This window comes from Euleptes europaea, chromosome 13 (assembly GCF_029931775.1).
Source record: "Euleptes europaea isolate rEulEur1 chromosome 13, rEulEur1.hap1, whole genome shotgun sequence".
NCBI lineage: Eukaryota > Metazoa > Chordata > Lepidosauria > Squamata > Sphaerodactylidae > Euleptes > Euleptes europaea.
Window position 1 is genome coordinate 19,696,176 of NC_079324.1, and position 12,418 is coordinate 19,708,593.

The following is a 12,418-nucleotide window of genomic DNA, read 5'->3' on the forward strand; positions in this document are numbered from 1 at the left end:
TTTCCACTCTAGGGCTGAGCTCAGGGGAAACCATTTCTGCCACACTGAAAGAAAACCAACTGTGCACAGCACTGATTGGCTAGCACCTGTACTGTCACACTCACATCCCTCTTCCAATTCTTGGAGTGTCTTTAAACTGTTTTACAACTGATTTCCCTCTTTAAAAAAACCCGGCGCCATTACCACCCTCCTACCATAAGGCACAGCTCATGAATAACTATATAGAGAGCAAGCATGGTGTAGTGGTTAAAAGCGGTGGACTCTATAATCTGGAGAACTGGGTTTGATTTCCCCACTCTTCCACATGAGCGGTGGACTCTAATCTGGAGAACCGGGGTGATTTCCCCACTCCTACACATGAAGCCAGCTGGGTAACCTTAGGCTAGTCACAGTTCTCTCAGAGCTCTCTCGGCCTCACCTACCTCACAAGGTGTCTGTTGTGGGGAGAGGAAGGGGATTGTTAGCCAGTTTGATTTTCCTTAAAAGGTAGAGAAAATTGACACATAAAAACCAGCTCTTCTTCTTCTTCTATATTAAAGAATCACAGAAGAATCTGAATGGAAGTGAGGGGTATACACAAGTGGTGACTTTGGTTGGGCAGAAAGGTGGCATACATAAATAAAATAAGTAAATAACAGCTGGCCAACCTCACTGCAGAGCATATTGTCTTATAACAACCACTGCAGTATTTTACAGATAGTTATGTTAAAATGACATAGCTGATCAGATACCAACTGTTCCACCACATTTAGGGTTTGATTCCACTCCTTTCACTGAAAGATTCTCTGCTGAAGTTTACAACCTTTAATGAGGAAAGGCTTAGGGAGTTGGTAATGTTTAGTCTGGAGCAGGCTGAGGGGGGACATGATTGCTCTCTTTAAGTATTTGAAGGGCAGGGAGCTGTTCCCATTGACAGCAGAGGACAGGACTCACAATAATGGGTTAAAATTGTGGGCAGAAAGGTACCGCCTGGATATTGGGGGGGAAATTCTACAGTAAGAGTTGTTCAACAATGGATTCAGCTACCTAGGGAGGTAGTGAGCTCCCCCTCGCTGGCAGTCATTAAGCAAACACTTGTCAGAGATGCTCTAGGGCGGCTGATACTGCATTAAGCAGGGGGTTTGACTAGTTGGTCTGTGGGTCCCTTTCCAACTCTATGATTCTACGATTCTATGCCACAGAGAGATAATGGTCTACCTTTTGCCTCCCTGCCCACAAGCCATTTTTTCCCAGCGTGGAGAGGCAGGTGTGAGTGCAGGAGAGAGATTCCAAATTGCCTCAATAGTGTCTCAACGACCAGAAGATCTCTAGGACACAGATGGGCTTAGAGGAGCAATAAAGGCACTTAACAGAACCATTTCTAAATGCCAGCATTGAGCTGCTCATCGGAAGTTGCTCTGAATGGGATTCGATTAGACGAGCAGTCTGAGAGAGTGGGGGTCCAGTTTTGATCGGGAACTCTAATCTAAATTGGATTTTGAAGACATCCCTGATTTCAATCCATACCTGTAATGGCACCACTATACCTAATGTTTGGTTCTTGCTCATATTAAAAGACTGTTTTTGGGGTAGGACGGTGCAAAAGGAACAGTCAGTTTTTAGCCCACTCCTCCCCTGCCATTTCCCCATTGAAAAAAAAAAGCCATCCTGGAGCGGCTTTAATTCCTGCAGGAGATCCTAAAAGTGTATTGGGAGTGGCTTTTTTCAACAAGGGGAGACAAGGACAGGGTTAAAGAACTCATTATCCCCTCTTGATTGCTATTCTCCCCCTTGAAAAAATAAGTGTCAGTGGCTGCATTTGGAAAGGGGGGGGGATTTCGTAAAACAATCATGGACCTACATGTAACATGTACTTCAGTCCTTGGTCACTGCTTTAATTGCCTGGACCCTTTCCCTGCTCCAAATTATTCTTGATATTAATGCTGTGCTTAATTCTCCCTCGCTGCAACTTAAGCTCACCAGTAAATTCCACCAGAGCGAAACCCTGGCCCCCTGCACAAAGCGACAGATGGCTGGGAGGGCCGCCCATCCGCAGAAGACAAGAGAGATTCCGATATTAAGGCTGTTAACAATGAAATCTGACACACACATTCTGACATAATCAGGTTAACAAACTAATTAAAACCAAGTTGCCTATCAGAACTTTGCCTTGAAAATCCAACCAACCAAGAATAAATGAAGAACAAACTCAAAATGGTATATCTGACTGATAATTAGTCCCTTTCCTTTGCATGAGTTTCCCTTTCATATTCTCCACTAGGAAAACAGGGGAAGCCTAATTTACAGACTCAATGGTTGTTTCCCTGGATTTCCTCATGTGCTTGACAGTCTCTGCTGGTGCGCCTGTCCCCTTCCCCCTAAAAGGAACATTCTCATTTTGATCTACATAAAGTCTTTCCCAAGCCTATTTTTGCAGCCGCAACTGACAAGAGGAGGTTCTCTGAGCCAGATTCTGGCGGGGCGCCCAGCAAGGAAAACCCAACCTCCACTGCCCATTTTCCTCAGACATGGAGGATACAATAAAGCTCTTTCAAACCCGACACTAGGAGGGAAGCTTTTGCCTGTAAAATGGCTTGGAAGTTCATGGCATGCAGGACTTAGAAGAAGAAGAGTTGGTTTTTATATGCCGACTTTCTCTACCACTTAAGAAAGAATCAAACCGGCTTACAATCACCTTCTCTTCCCCTCCCCACAACAGACACCCTGTGAGGTAGGTGGGGCTGAGAGAGCTCTAAGAGAGCTGAGACTAGCCCAAGCTGGCTTCATGTGTAGGAGTGGGGAAACGAAGCCAGTTCACCAGATTAGAGTCCGCTACTCATGTGGAGGAGTGGGGAAACCAATCTGGGTCACCAGATTAAAGCCCACCACTCCAAACCACCGCTCTTAACCACTACACCACACTGGTAAGCTGAGATGACAGATTGAGGCTTGAGAGGAGCAAGAGAATCCACTGGTTGTAAGGCGGAGGTACAAAAGAAATGTTTCGCAATACATGTGCGTTGTATACTGAGGCCATGGATGATTATTTTCTAACTGCAAGGTATGTTTTACATGGAGGAGCCATCAAAAACGGAACTGGCTAAGGTACCTAACTGTCCTGCACACCAAAAAAGAAAAGAAGCCAATGCTGCTGCACACATCAGCTATGAAGGAAAAGCAAGACAGGGCCCAGCAGGGAAAAAGTGGGAAGGGGAGGGGGAGGCTGGGACTGCAGAATTGGCACAAACCTGTTAGATAATCCAACCCCTCCAGCAGTTTCTTCTCTCTGGAAAAATCTAAAGCAAAGTTTTCAAAGGCATCGTTAAAATTGATATCTGGTATCAAAACTTGAGAGGATGCGGTTGCCATGGCGACCCTGAAAGACAGAAGAGAGCATCAATATACATTAGGTGGTGTTTGCAACTCCCAAGCGGCACTTTGATTTTTGATTAAAGAGCTGCAAACAGCCACGCAGTGATGCAACCTGGGGGGGGGGGGAGAGGAGGGGGGAAAGAAACAGACAGCAGAAATTAAAATGCAGGACCTCACTTGGTTAGGCAAGAGTTGCTGAGCGGATTGGCTTGGTTTACTGAGGTCCACATTAGATGTCATGATGTCAGTTCCTTTCATGCATTTGCTTTGTTTATGTATACAAAGGGGAAGGGGAGGAAATTTTTACTTCCGCACTCAGAGCACCACCCAGGAGAGGTGTTCTGCATTCCCTGCCCGGGACCTCTGCCCCTTTGCTCCCCTTGGCCCAATTATCCAGCCAATTCCCCTCCCCCCCCCCGCTCATTTCTGGTATCAGAATCGGGCAAGACTGTATAAGGCAATGCAATGGGGGGGGGTGAGGATATGAGAATGCACCTCATAAGCAGTATGCCTCTGATCATCAGTTTGCTTATTTGCTTTTTATTTAAAATATTTATACCCTCTACTCTCCGTTTCTGCTCTCAAGGCAGTTTCTGGCAAACAGCTGAAATACAAAATGATAGCAACCCCCCTGTACGATTATGACAAAATTGAGAACAAAACCAAGAGAGCAGCATAGAATCAATTTAATTAGGAAGGCCCTAAACTAGCAGCATTTCTTCGGGCCCACCAGAGATGTATTTGGGGGCAGAAAGAGGCCTGGGAAACACAAAACACAATCACCGGAAAGCCTGGGAGAATAAATGCTTTCCCTTGCCACCCAAAATCCAGCAAGCTTAAGCCACAAGCAAATCTCAGAGGGGAGGGGGGTTCCATAATCTAGGGCTGCTTCCACAGGGGGTGTTTTTCCTGCAGGAAAGTCCCTGCCGAAAACGGGAGCTACCAGATGACTTCCTCCCCCTTCGTGCTGGAGAAAATAAAGACCTCATCTACACGGGGACATGAAAACGGAAGCAGCTAGCAGGGTCGGCACGGGTGAGAACCGGGTCTGCATACACCTACCCTTGCCCTGCTGCGGCTGTGATCTCAGCCTGACCCCCCATTTCCCTACAGGGCGACTTGTTAAAAAAAGGAGCAAGGGATGGGGTGGCGGCGCTGGTGCACCATTTCGAAAGCTTTGCTGGAACCCCCCACCCAAGTCATGGCTACAGGTGCAGTTTCCCATCTCAGCCAGAGAAAACAAGGTTTTTATTTCCTCCACAGCAAAGCGGAAATGAGCGGCAGCCGGACCAGCTGGGCCTGGATTACGCACGAGGTTGTCTGGATGCCCCATTTATTGCAGCAGGTTCTTGCTGCCCATGCGGAAGCTTTACCACAATGAACACAGTTATCTCTCTGGAACTGCACTGATCCGATCTTGAACATGCTGTAATCTCGGGTTGGGAGGAAGCAAAAGTACAGGCTCCTCTTTAAAGAGAAGAACTCCCAGACTGGTTTGTTCTCATTGCCAGAGTAGGGCCCGCCTCCTCCTCCCCTCTCATGGTACAAAGGAAAAATGGCAACTTCGACAGAAAGCTGAACAGAGTAGACCTCTGGGACAGGATTCTGTCACATCCCTCAAGAGTGGAAAAAGAATATGAAATAAGAAAAATATGAGTGAAATATGAGATATGTTTATCTTCTCCCTTCTTTTTCCTTTCTGTATTCCCCATTATATAATGAAAATAAAAATATATTCCAAAAAAAAGAGTAGAAAAAGAAGGAAAATTCCATAACTTGGAAAAGCAGGAGTAACCCACTCTACGCATACATACCACAGAAGACATACCCTCCCTGATTAATACCTACAGGCATCAGTATCGCTGTTTGCATTTATTTCTGCAAACACAGGCCTTTCGTGCAAGGCTGTTTCCCTTGCGATCACCTTTTATGCATGGCTGTTTCCTCATGGTCATCCCCACACACACATGCTGCTTCGGGGCTTTGCTTTGATTATGCATGCCTTTTCCAATCGTCAGGGGTCGCCTCACTCTCCCTGCACATTTCCGTGCATTTTGCCCATGTCTTCTAGATGCTGTTTCAGCCAGCATCCAGAAAACGTGGGCAAAACAAGCGGAAATGCACGGGGAGAGCAAGGCAACCTCTGACGGTTGGAAAAGGCATGCATAATCAAAGCAAAGCTCTGAAGCAGCATGTGTGTGTGGGGATGACCATGAGGAAACAGCCATGCATAAAAGGCCAGTATCTCAAAGGGCTGCACAGATCAAATGCCCACCTACCCCACAATTCTGCCTCCAACAGCCATTCAGGTGGTGAAGATCACAATATTAGGGCAAGCCACTCCCCAGCATCTTGTAATCGGAGGAGTCTCGCTTCAGTGGGTGATAGTTCCTTCTTATCATAGTTACTGGCCAGAAAGCAAGGTCTCAGGGATTTATAGAATGCTATTAAAAACTGCATTGCGCAGACTGGAAGGCTGCAGTACTGCAGTCAAAAGCTCTGCTCGTGACCTGAGTTCGATCCCGACGGAAGTCGGTTTCAGGTAGCTGGCTCAAGGTCAACTCAGTTTTCCATCCTTCTGAGGTTGGTAAAATGAGGACCCAGCTCACTGGGGATAAAGTGTAGATGACTGGAGAAGGCAATGGCAAACCACCCTGTAAATGTAGTCTGCCTACTAAACGTTGGGATGTGACGTCACCCCATGGGTCAGGAATGACCCAGTGCTTGCACAGAGAACTACCTTTACCTTACCTAACACTAGCGACAGTGAGTTCCACGGATTAAGCTAAATGTTTTGCCTTCAAGTACTGCTTCCTTTTGCCTCTCCTGACCCCGCTGCCAATCATGATAGGGATGAAGTGGCCTTCTAGAAGGTTGGAGAGTTGAGGCGAATAAGATTTTTTTTTTTTGGCAATCTCTGACTACCACTCTAAACTTCTGTTATGTCCCTGCCATGCTGTCATGGGAAGAAAAGCAGCGTGTCAGAACCCTCCTAGGGATGCCTTCTCAATCTCTCTCAGCAGGAAGAGGTCTGCCGGGCAATACCTCTCCGCCACGTTCTTTGCCGTCTGGAGGAACCGAGCGTGGTCGTTCTCCTTCAGAATGTGCTCCGCTTGGTTGATGAGGACAGTGGAGCGCTCCAGGCACTGTCGGCAGTTGGCTACCTGCTGGGCCAGTTTCCTCAGCTTCATCACCTTGGAGAAAAGAGGCAGGAGAGAAACACGAGATGCAGCAACCAGAAAAACTCATCAGCAGGTGACTGATGAGCTCAAAAGGAACAGCCAGCCCCACCAGAGTACTGAGCGAGTGTGTCGGCAGATCTCCCTCGAAAAATCTGGAGCACCAGAAAGAATAATCATCCACAAAGGCCACAAAGTGAACGGGGAAGAAAAGAAAGATGGTGGAGGCTGCCTATCCACCTGGAACCCTCCTTGCTCGATGGATGTTGGGGAGGAAAGCGCCCTCTGGCAGTCTCCGTGGGGAACTTAGGGCCAAAGTGCAGACGAGAAGCTGGCGGACCTGTGCTCTCCCCCAACTGTTTTTAAGTGGTAAAAAGAAGCTGTTGGGGGGGGGGGTTCAGACAAGGGCTGCGATGCGGGGGGGGGGGAGTGATGCAATATCGCTGCACCAACCTGACCTTAAATGCCCACCCCAACGGCTATTCGCCCCACTAAAGCAAACCTACAGACTCCCCAATGGGATATTCAAGGTTTTTTTTAAGGGCAGGTCAAGTATGCAGTCGAATCACAACTGACTCATGGTGACCCCCATGGAGTGCCACCTTGTGGGGTTTTCAAGACAAGAGATGAGCAGAGATGGCTTAACATTGCCTTCCTCTGTGTAGTAGCTCCTGTCTTCCTTGGTGGTCTCCCATCCAAGTACTGACCCTGCTTAGACTGCAAGCTCTGACGAGATCAGGCTAATCTGGGCTTTTAGGGTCAGGAAAATGGCATGGTTGGGAAAATAAACCCCTCTTTCCCCAGCCTCTGTCCAAACTGAAACACACACACACACGGCACATATCAAATAAATATCAAAAATGCGTGGGAGGGCGAGTTATGGATCTTTACGTTTCTCTTGCCCTGACCTGGATGGCCCAGGCTAGCCCAATCTCATCAGATCTCAGAAGCTAAGTAGGGTCAGCCCTGGTTAGTATTTGGATGGGAGGCCTCCAGGGAATAGAATCACAGAGTTGGAAGGGGCATACAGGCCATCAACCCCCTGCTTAATGCAGGATCAGCCAAGAGCATCCCTGACAAGTGTATGTTCAGCCTTTGCTTAGACTGCCAGTGAAGGGGAGCTCACCACCTCCCTAGGTAGCTCATTCCACTGTTGAACAACTCTTACTGTAAAAAAAAAAAAAAATCCTAATATCCAGTCAGTACCTTTCCGCCTGCAATTTAAACCCATCATTGCAAGTCCTCTCCTCTGCTGCCAACAGGAACAGCTCCCTGCCCTCCTTTAGGTTGCAGCCCTTGAAATACTTAAAGAGAGCAATCCTGTCCCCCCTCAACCTCCTCTCCTCCAGACTAAACATTCCCAACTCCCTCAGTCATTCCTCATAGGGCTTGGTCTCCAGAGTTGTGAGGCGGAGGCAGGTGATGGCAAACCACCTCTGAGCATCTCTTGCCTTGAAAACCGTACAGGGTCCCCATAAGTCAGTGTGACTTGACGGCAACAACAGAAAAAGAAGAGACTGTGGGTGATATGTAGAGCAGTCATTAGTTATAAAGCGCTGTCACTGAACACACTGAACACAAAAGCCTTTTGTAACTTGGGCCGCTCTGTAGAGCTTGGCAGGAAAGACCAGATCTTCGCTTTGCATAAAGAACACTGGCTGGTGCTTGAAATTGAAAGAGACCCTCAAGCCCACCATCCCGCACTCAATGTCCAGTCGGTTACAGCAGTGAGGTGGGGTCAGTGCCTTGCTGTTCCTGCCTTCTGTCAAGGAGTACATATCACCAAACATACAGTCTCTCCCCACCATTCACCACTTTTAAACTGTAATTTTCACAACTGTAACCCAAGTTTTACATTTTTACCTGAGAATTGAAATTCAATCTAAATTTACACTGTAAGCTTTTCGGGGCAGGGGCCAATCTCTCTCTCTCCTTTTAAGGTGACACTGTAAAGCCCCAGTTTCATCAATAGCACAAAGCAAATAATCTCTGGCAGAACTCCTCACGGGATGAAGCTGCAGGCCACTATACAGCTCATCTGGCTGCCAGCCCCAAAACAAAATTAAATAAATAAATGAATAGCTAATGAATTTCTTGGACAAAGGGGAGAAGACAGCTGTGTGAAAAGAGATACTACAGTTAATGGCCAGGCTCACCGCATTGTATTGGGTGATGTATATTCTAACAGCTGTGTGTACGCGACACATGCAACAAAGCAAAACCAAAACTGAATTCTGCGCCAAGGCAACCCAATTTCTGCAGAGAGAAAATGAGTCCTACAGCCAGCAATAATTATGCAAATGTGTGCACTCCTGTTTATTTTTATTCAGCTTTTTTCGGCAATGGGGGGGAGGAGAGTTAAGAAGGGACAAAAGTCACCAGAGGCCCCCCCCCCGGTACCTTTGCCCGTCACCCCCTACACATTTCCAAGTGTTTCACTAGAGCCTAAGGGCTAGAAACTTGCTTTTAAAAGCAAAACAGTGAAGCATTCTCTAAATAAATTCTGGGCACTGTACCAAAGACTTGGCTTGCGTGAGGTCTTGAATGGAACAAACACAGAGCTTTGGTTTAGAGCAGGGGTGTCAAACATAAGGCCCGCAGGCCAGATCTGGCCCCTTGAGAGCTCTTATCCGGCCCATGAGTCAGCTGAGGCAGCCACCCCCTTCCCGTTGCAAATCTGGGCTGGTGACTCATGGCCTGGCCTAACCAAGTGACACTGATGTCATATCCGGCACTTGTAACAATTAAGTTTGACACCCTTGGTTTAGAGCTCTTGGGAGTCTTTTTCCTTAGAATTTTGATGACTTTCTCTCCTCTTTGCAAGCATCACTTCCAATCCAAGTAAAAATCAGTTGCTGCCTAACAGCATGTCCCCACCCCAGGTGGAGGGGTTAGATAGAAATTTTATTTATTTGCGGTGTTTATAGTCCGCCTTTCTCACTGAGACGCAAGGTGGAGCACACAGCAGGAGACAGTTCAAATCAACAGGAATGGGACATCCAATAAACAATACAACAGAGGTATGGTCTGTAGAAGTCTGAAAATGAGCAGGAAATCTGAAAGCAGAGCTGAAACCAAGCTGAAGCAAAGCACAAGCATTGACACGACACATTAAAACAGTATAGGAGTTGCACTGAAGAGGCGGCTGTTGGACTTCATCTGCCCAAACCACAGGGGAGGAACATCGGGGTGCGGTTCCCAGAGTATCAGGCTTGAACATGAAGGCTGCCAGTTCAAATCCTCACTCAGTCAAGTTGCTGTTTCTACAAGATGTGGCTGCTGGGCTGCTGAAAACCAACCCAAGGGAATGAACGATGCCCTTCGAGAATGTCAAGGGAACCTTCACATTCAGAAGCACTAAACCTCTGAAACACAATGCTAGGAGGCAACATCAGGGAAAGGCCTTGGCATCTCTATGTTCTGCCTGCTAGCCCTCCAGAGGAACTGGCTGGCCACCGTGTGAGGCAGGATACTGGACAAGATGGACCACTGGTCTGATCCAGCAGGGCTCGTCTTATTTACTGCTACCCAAACTGGATTCCAAAGCCAATTTCTTGCTTAACTAATGGCCCATTTTGTCTGTGTGACCTTCAATTTCTACCCTTCTTCGGCTTCCTTACCCTGAAACCTCAGTCCTGTAGTTCTATGCTTTTATCTTCCTCTTTCATCTTGTATCCTTGGTGTTAATTATTCATTACGATCATTTAATTATGTACATGTGCCCAGAGGCATTTGGGCGTGGGGCGCATAATAATAAAAAAAGGAGGGAAAGAAAAAAAATACAAAAACCCCAAATGCACACTGCTTGACCAAGCACAGGGCACAGACATACCTTACAAAAAAAAATGAAAAAGAGGGATATGAAAGATACCAACTGAGTTGTACTGTGTAGAATGCAAAGGGCTTTTAAAAATTCCTTAGACACATGTGAGGACGATGTGGCTGCAGCATTTGTCACCCCATGGATCGCTAGGGGTTGATTTGGCTGGCTAGGTGGGTGTCCCCAACTTCCTTCTCTGCTCCATGTGCATCCCTCCTAAAGTTGAGCAGTCAGTGGAAAAGGATAGCCATCCCAGACAGAAGGATTGTACCATTCTTCGGTCAAGGGTATATGACAGCTGTGCTCCCCTGCCAGAACACTGCATGATTACCCTGTCACTTCTTTCAAAGAGTTTTGGGTAGCATACAGGAACCGCTATCTTCCCCGGCCACTATAACTGATCAGAGTGAAGAGAGACGGATTACTTCAAGACCACACAGTAAGCATTGTGGGCTGAGAGGGATCTGAACCCAAATTCTGCCAATTTGAGTCCAACACCATAACCACTACACCACCCTGAAATGCCACTGGGTTTGGCAGCAAGCCACTTAGACATGAACATGGAAGATTATTAGAGTCCTTAGAATAGCTTGAGGGAGCCCCATGGCGCAGAGTGGTAAACTCCTGTAATGCAGTCAAAGCTCTGCTCACAACTTGAGTTCAATCCCAACAGAAGTCGGTTTCAGGTAGCCGGCTCAATGATGACTCAGCCTTCCTTCCTTCTGAGGTTGGCAAAATGAGGACCCAGCTTGATGGGGGTAAAGTGTAGATGATTGGGGAAGGCAATGGCAAACCACTCCGTAAACATAGTCTGCCTAGTAAACATCAGGATGTGACATCACCCTATGGGTCAGTAATGACCTGGTGCTTGCACAAGGGACTACCTCTACCTTTAAAACTAGCTTGGGGAGGGAAGGTGGCATGGTCTAGCCTCATCTCCTCAGATCTCGTAAGCTAAGTGAGGTCAATACTTGTTAGGAAGACCACCAAGGAAGATTCTGCAGAGGAAGGCAATGGCAAACCACCCCTGCTCCTCACCTACCTTGGAAGCCCCTTGCTGGGGTCATTACAAGTCGGCTGCGACTTGATGCCCCTTTACACACACAAACTAGCTTGGACATCAAACAAAGAACTATTGTCCTTTCCAGATGGTGAAAAAATCACCCTAGCTTGAGGCGGGCTACCTTACTTTGTTTTCTGAAAGGTGATGGTGAGCTCTGAGCTGGGAATCTCCCAGTTCAAATTTTCACTTCAGCTACAACCATATTGGGTGTCTTATCTGAAATAAGTGTGAGGAGTAAAGCACGGGCCTACCATCCAGCATTGTTGTGTTACTGAGATCAAGCACAGAAGGAATTTTAACCACCTGAAATGCACTATACAAATGCCAAATATTATTCTGCTGCAGCCCTGGCAGATGTTAACATGACGTACTGTTACTATATTAACTAAAGAACTGGAATGCCAAAAGCATCTCTCTCTGCTGCATGATCCATCTACTCTACACCCACATCCCTAACATTTGGACCAGGGCGCAATTGCTTGTCCCCTGCCTCACAGAAAACTCAACCCAATTCCCATACCAGGGCTTACTTGGGTCTTTCCGTGCACTGTACCGATCCCATCCAAACACACACACAACAGGAGCTCTCCAAGCTCTCTTCTGTTGTTGCTTGTCAGTTTCTAAATCACAGCTGAAGCGCTTGCCCTGGAGCAGCCTGTCAGCCAGGAACCCCTTCGCTGACAAGTGATGGGAAGATGGCAGAGCCCTGTCCCACTGACGGGCGGGCAGGATGCGGCAGCATTTCTCCTCAGGTGCCTGCCGTCTCCATCCAAGGAAGGGACAATTAACCCTCGCCCTGATTTCCGGCCTCTGTGGCAGCAGCTCAGCTACTCCCTTCCCAGGATGCCCCTCCGCTGCACTGCCCCAGCAATTTGCAGCCCAGCTTTGAGGCATCTATTGACGCCCCTGGCGCTTGCCAAAAGCAAGAATGAACCAGCAACAATCCCAGACCCCCCCCCCCACGGCAAAGAGCAAAAAGAAGCAGCAGCAGCTCAGACATGGGCA

The 12,418-nt window shown here is 47.6% G+C and overlaps 1 protein-coding gene across 2 annotated transcripts in view; it reads right to left on the reverse strand.

The window, feature by feature from the left end:
• Positions 1–12,418, reverse strand: part of MID2 (midline 2) — a 226,391-nt gene that overhangs the window by 25,429 nt on the left and 188,544 nt on the right. For both annotated transcript variants that reach the window (XM_056859198.1, XM_056859197.1), the window contains 2 exons: positions 6,397–6,545; positions 3,228–3,355 (listed from right to left, as the gene is read on the reverse strand). In XM_056859198.1, the coding sequence (XP_056715176.1) occupies positions 3,228–3,355; positions 6,397–6,545 (277 nt within the window). The remainder of the gene's footprint in view (positions 1–3,227; positions 3,356–6,396; positions 6,546–12,418) is intronic.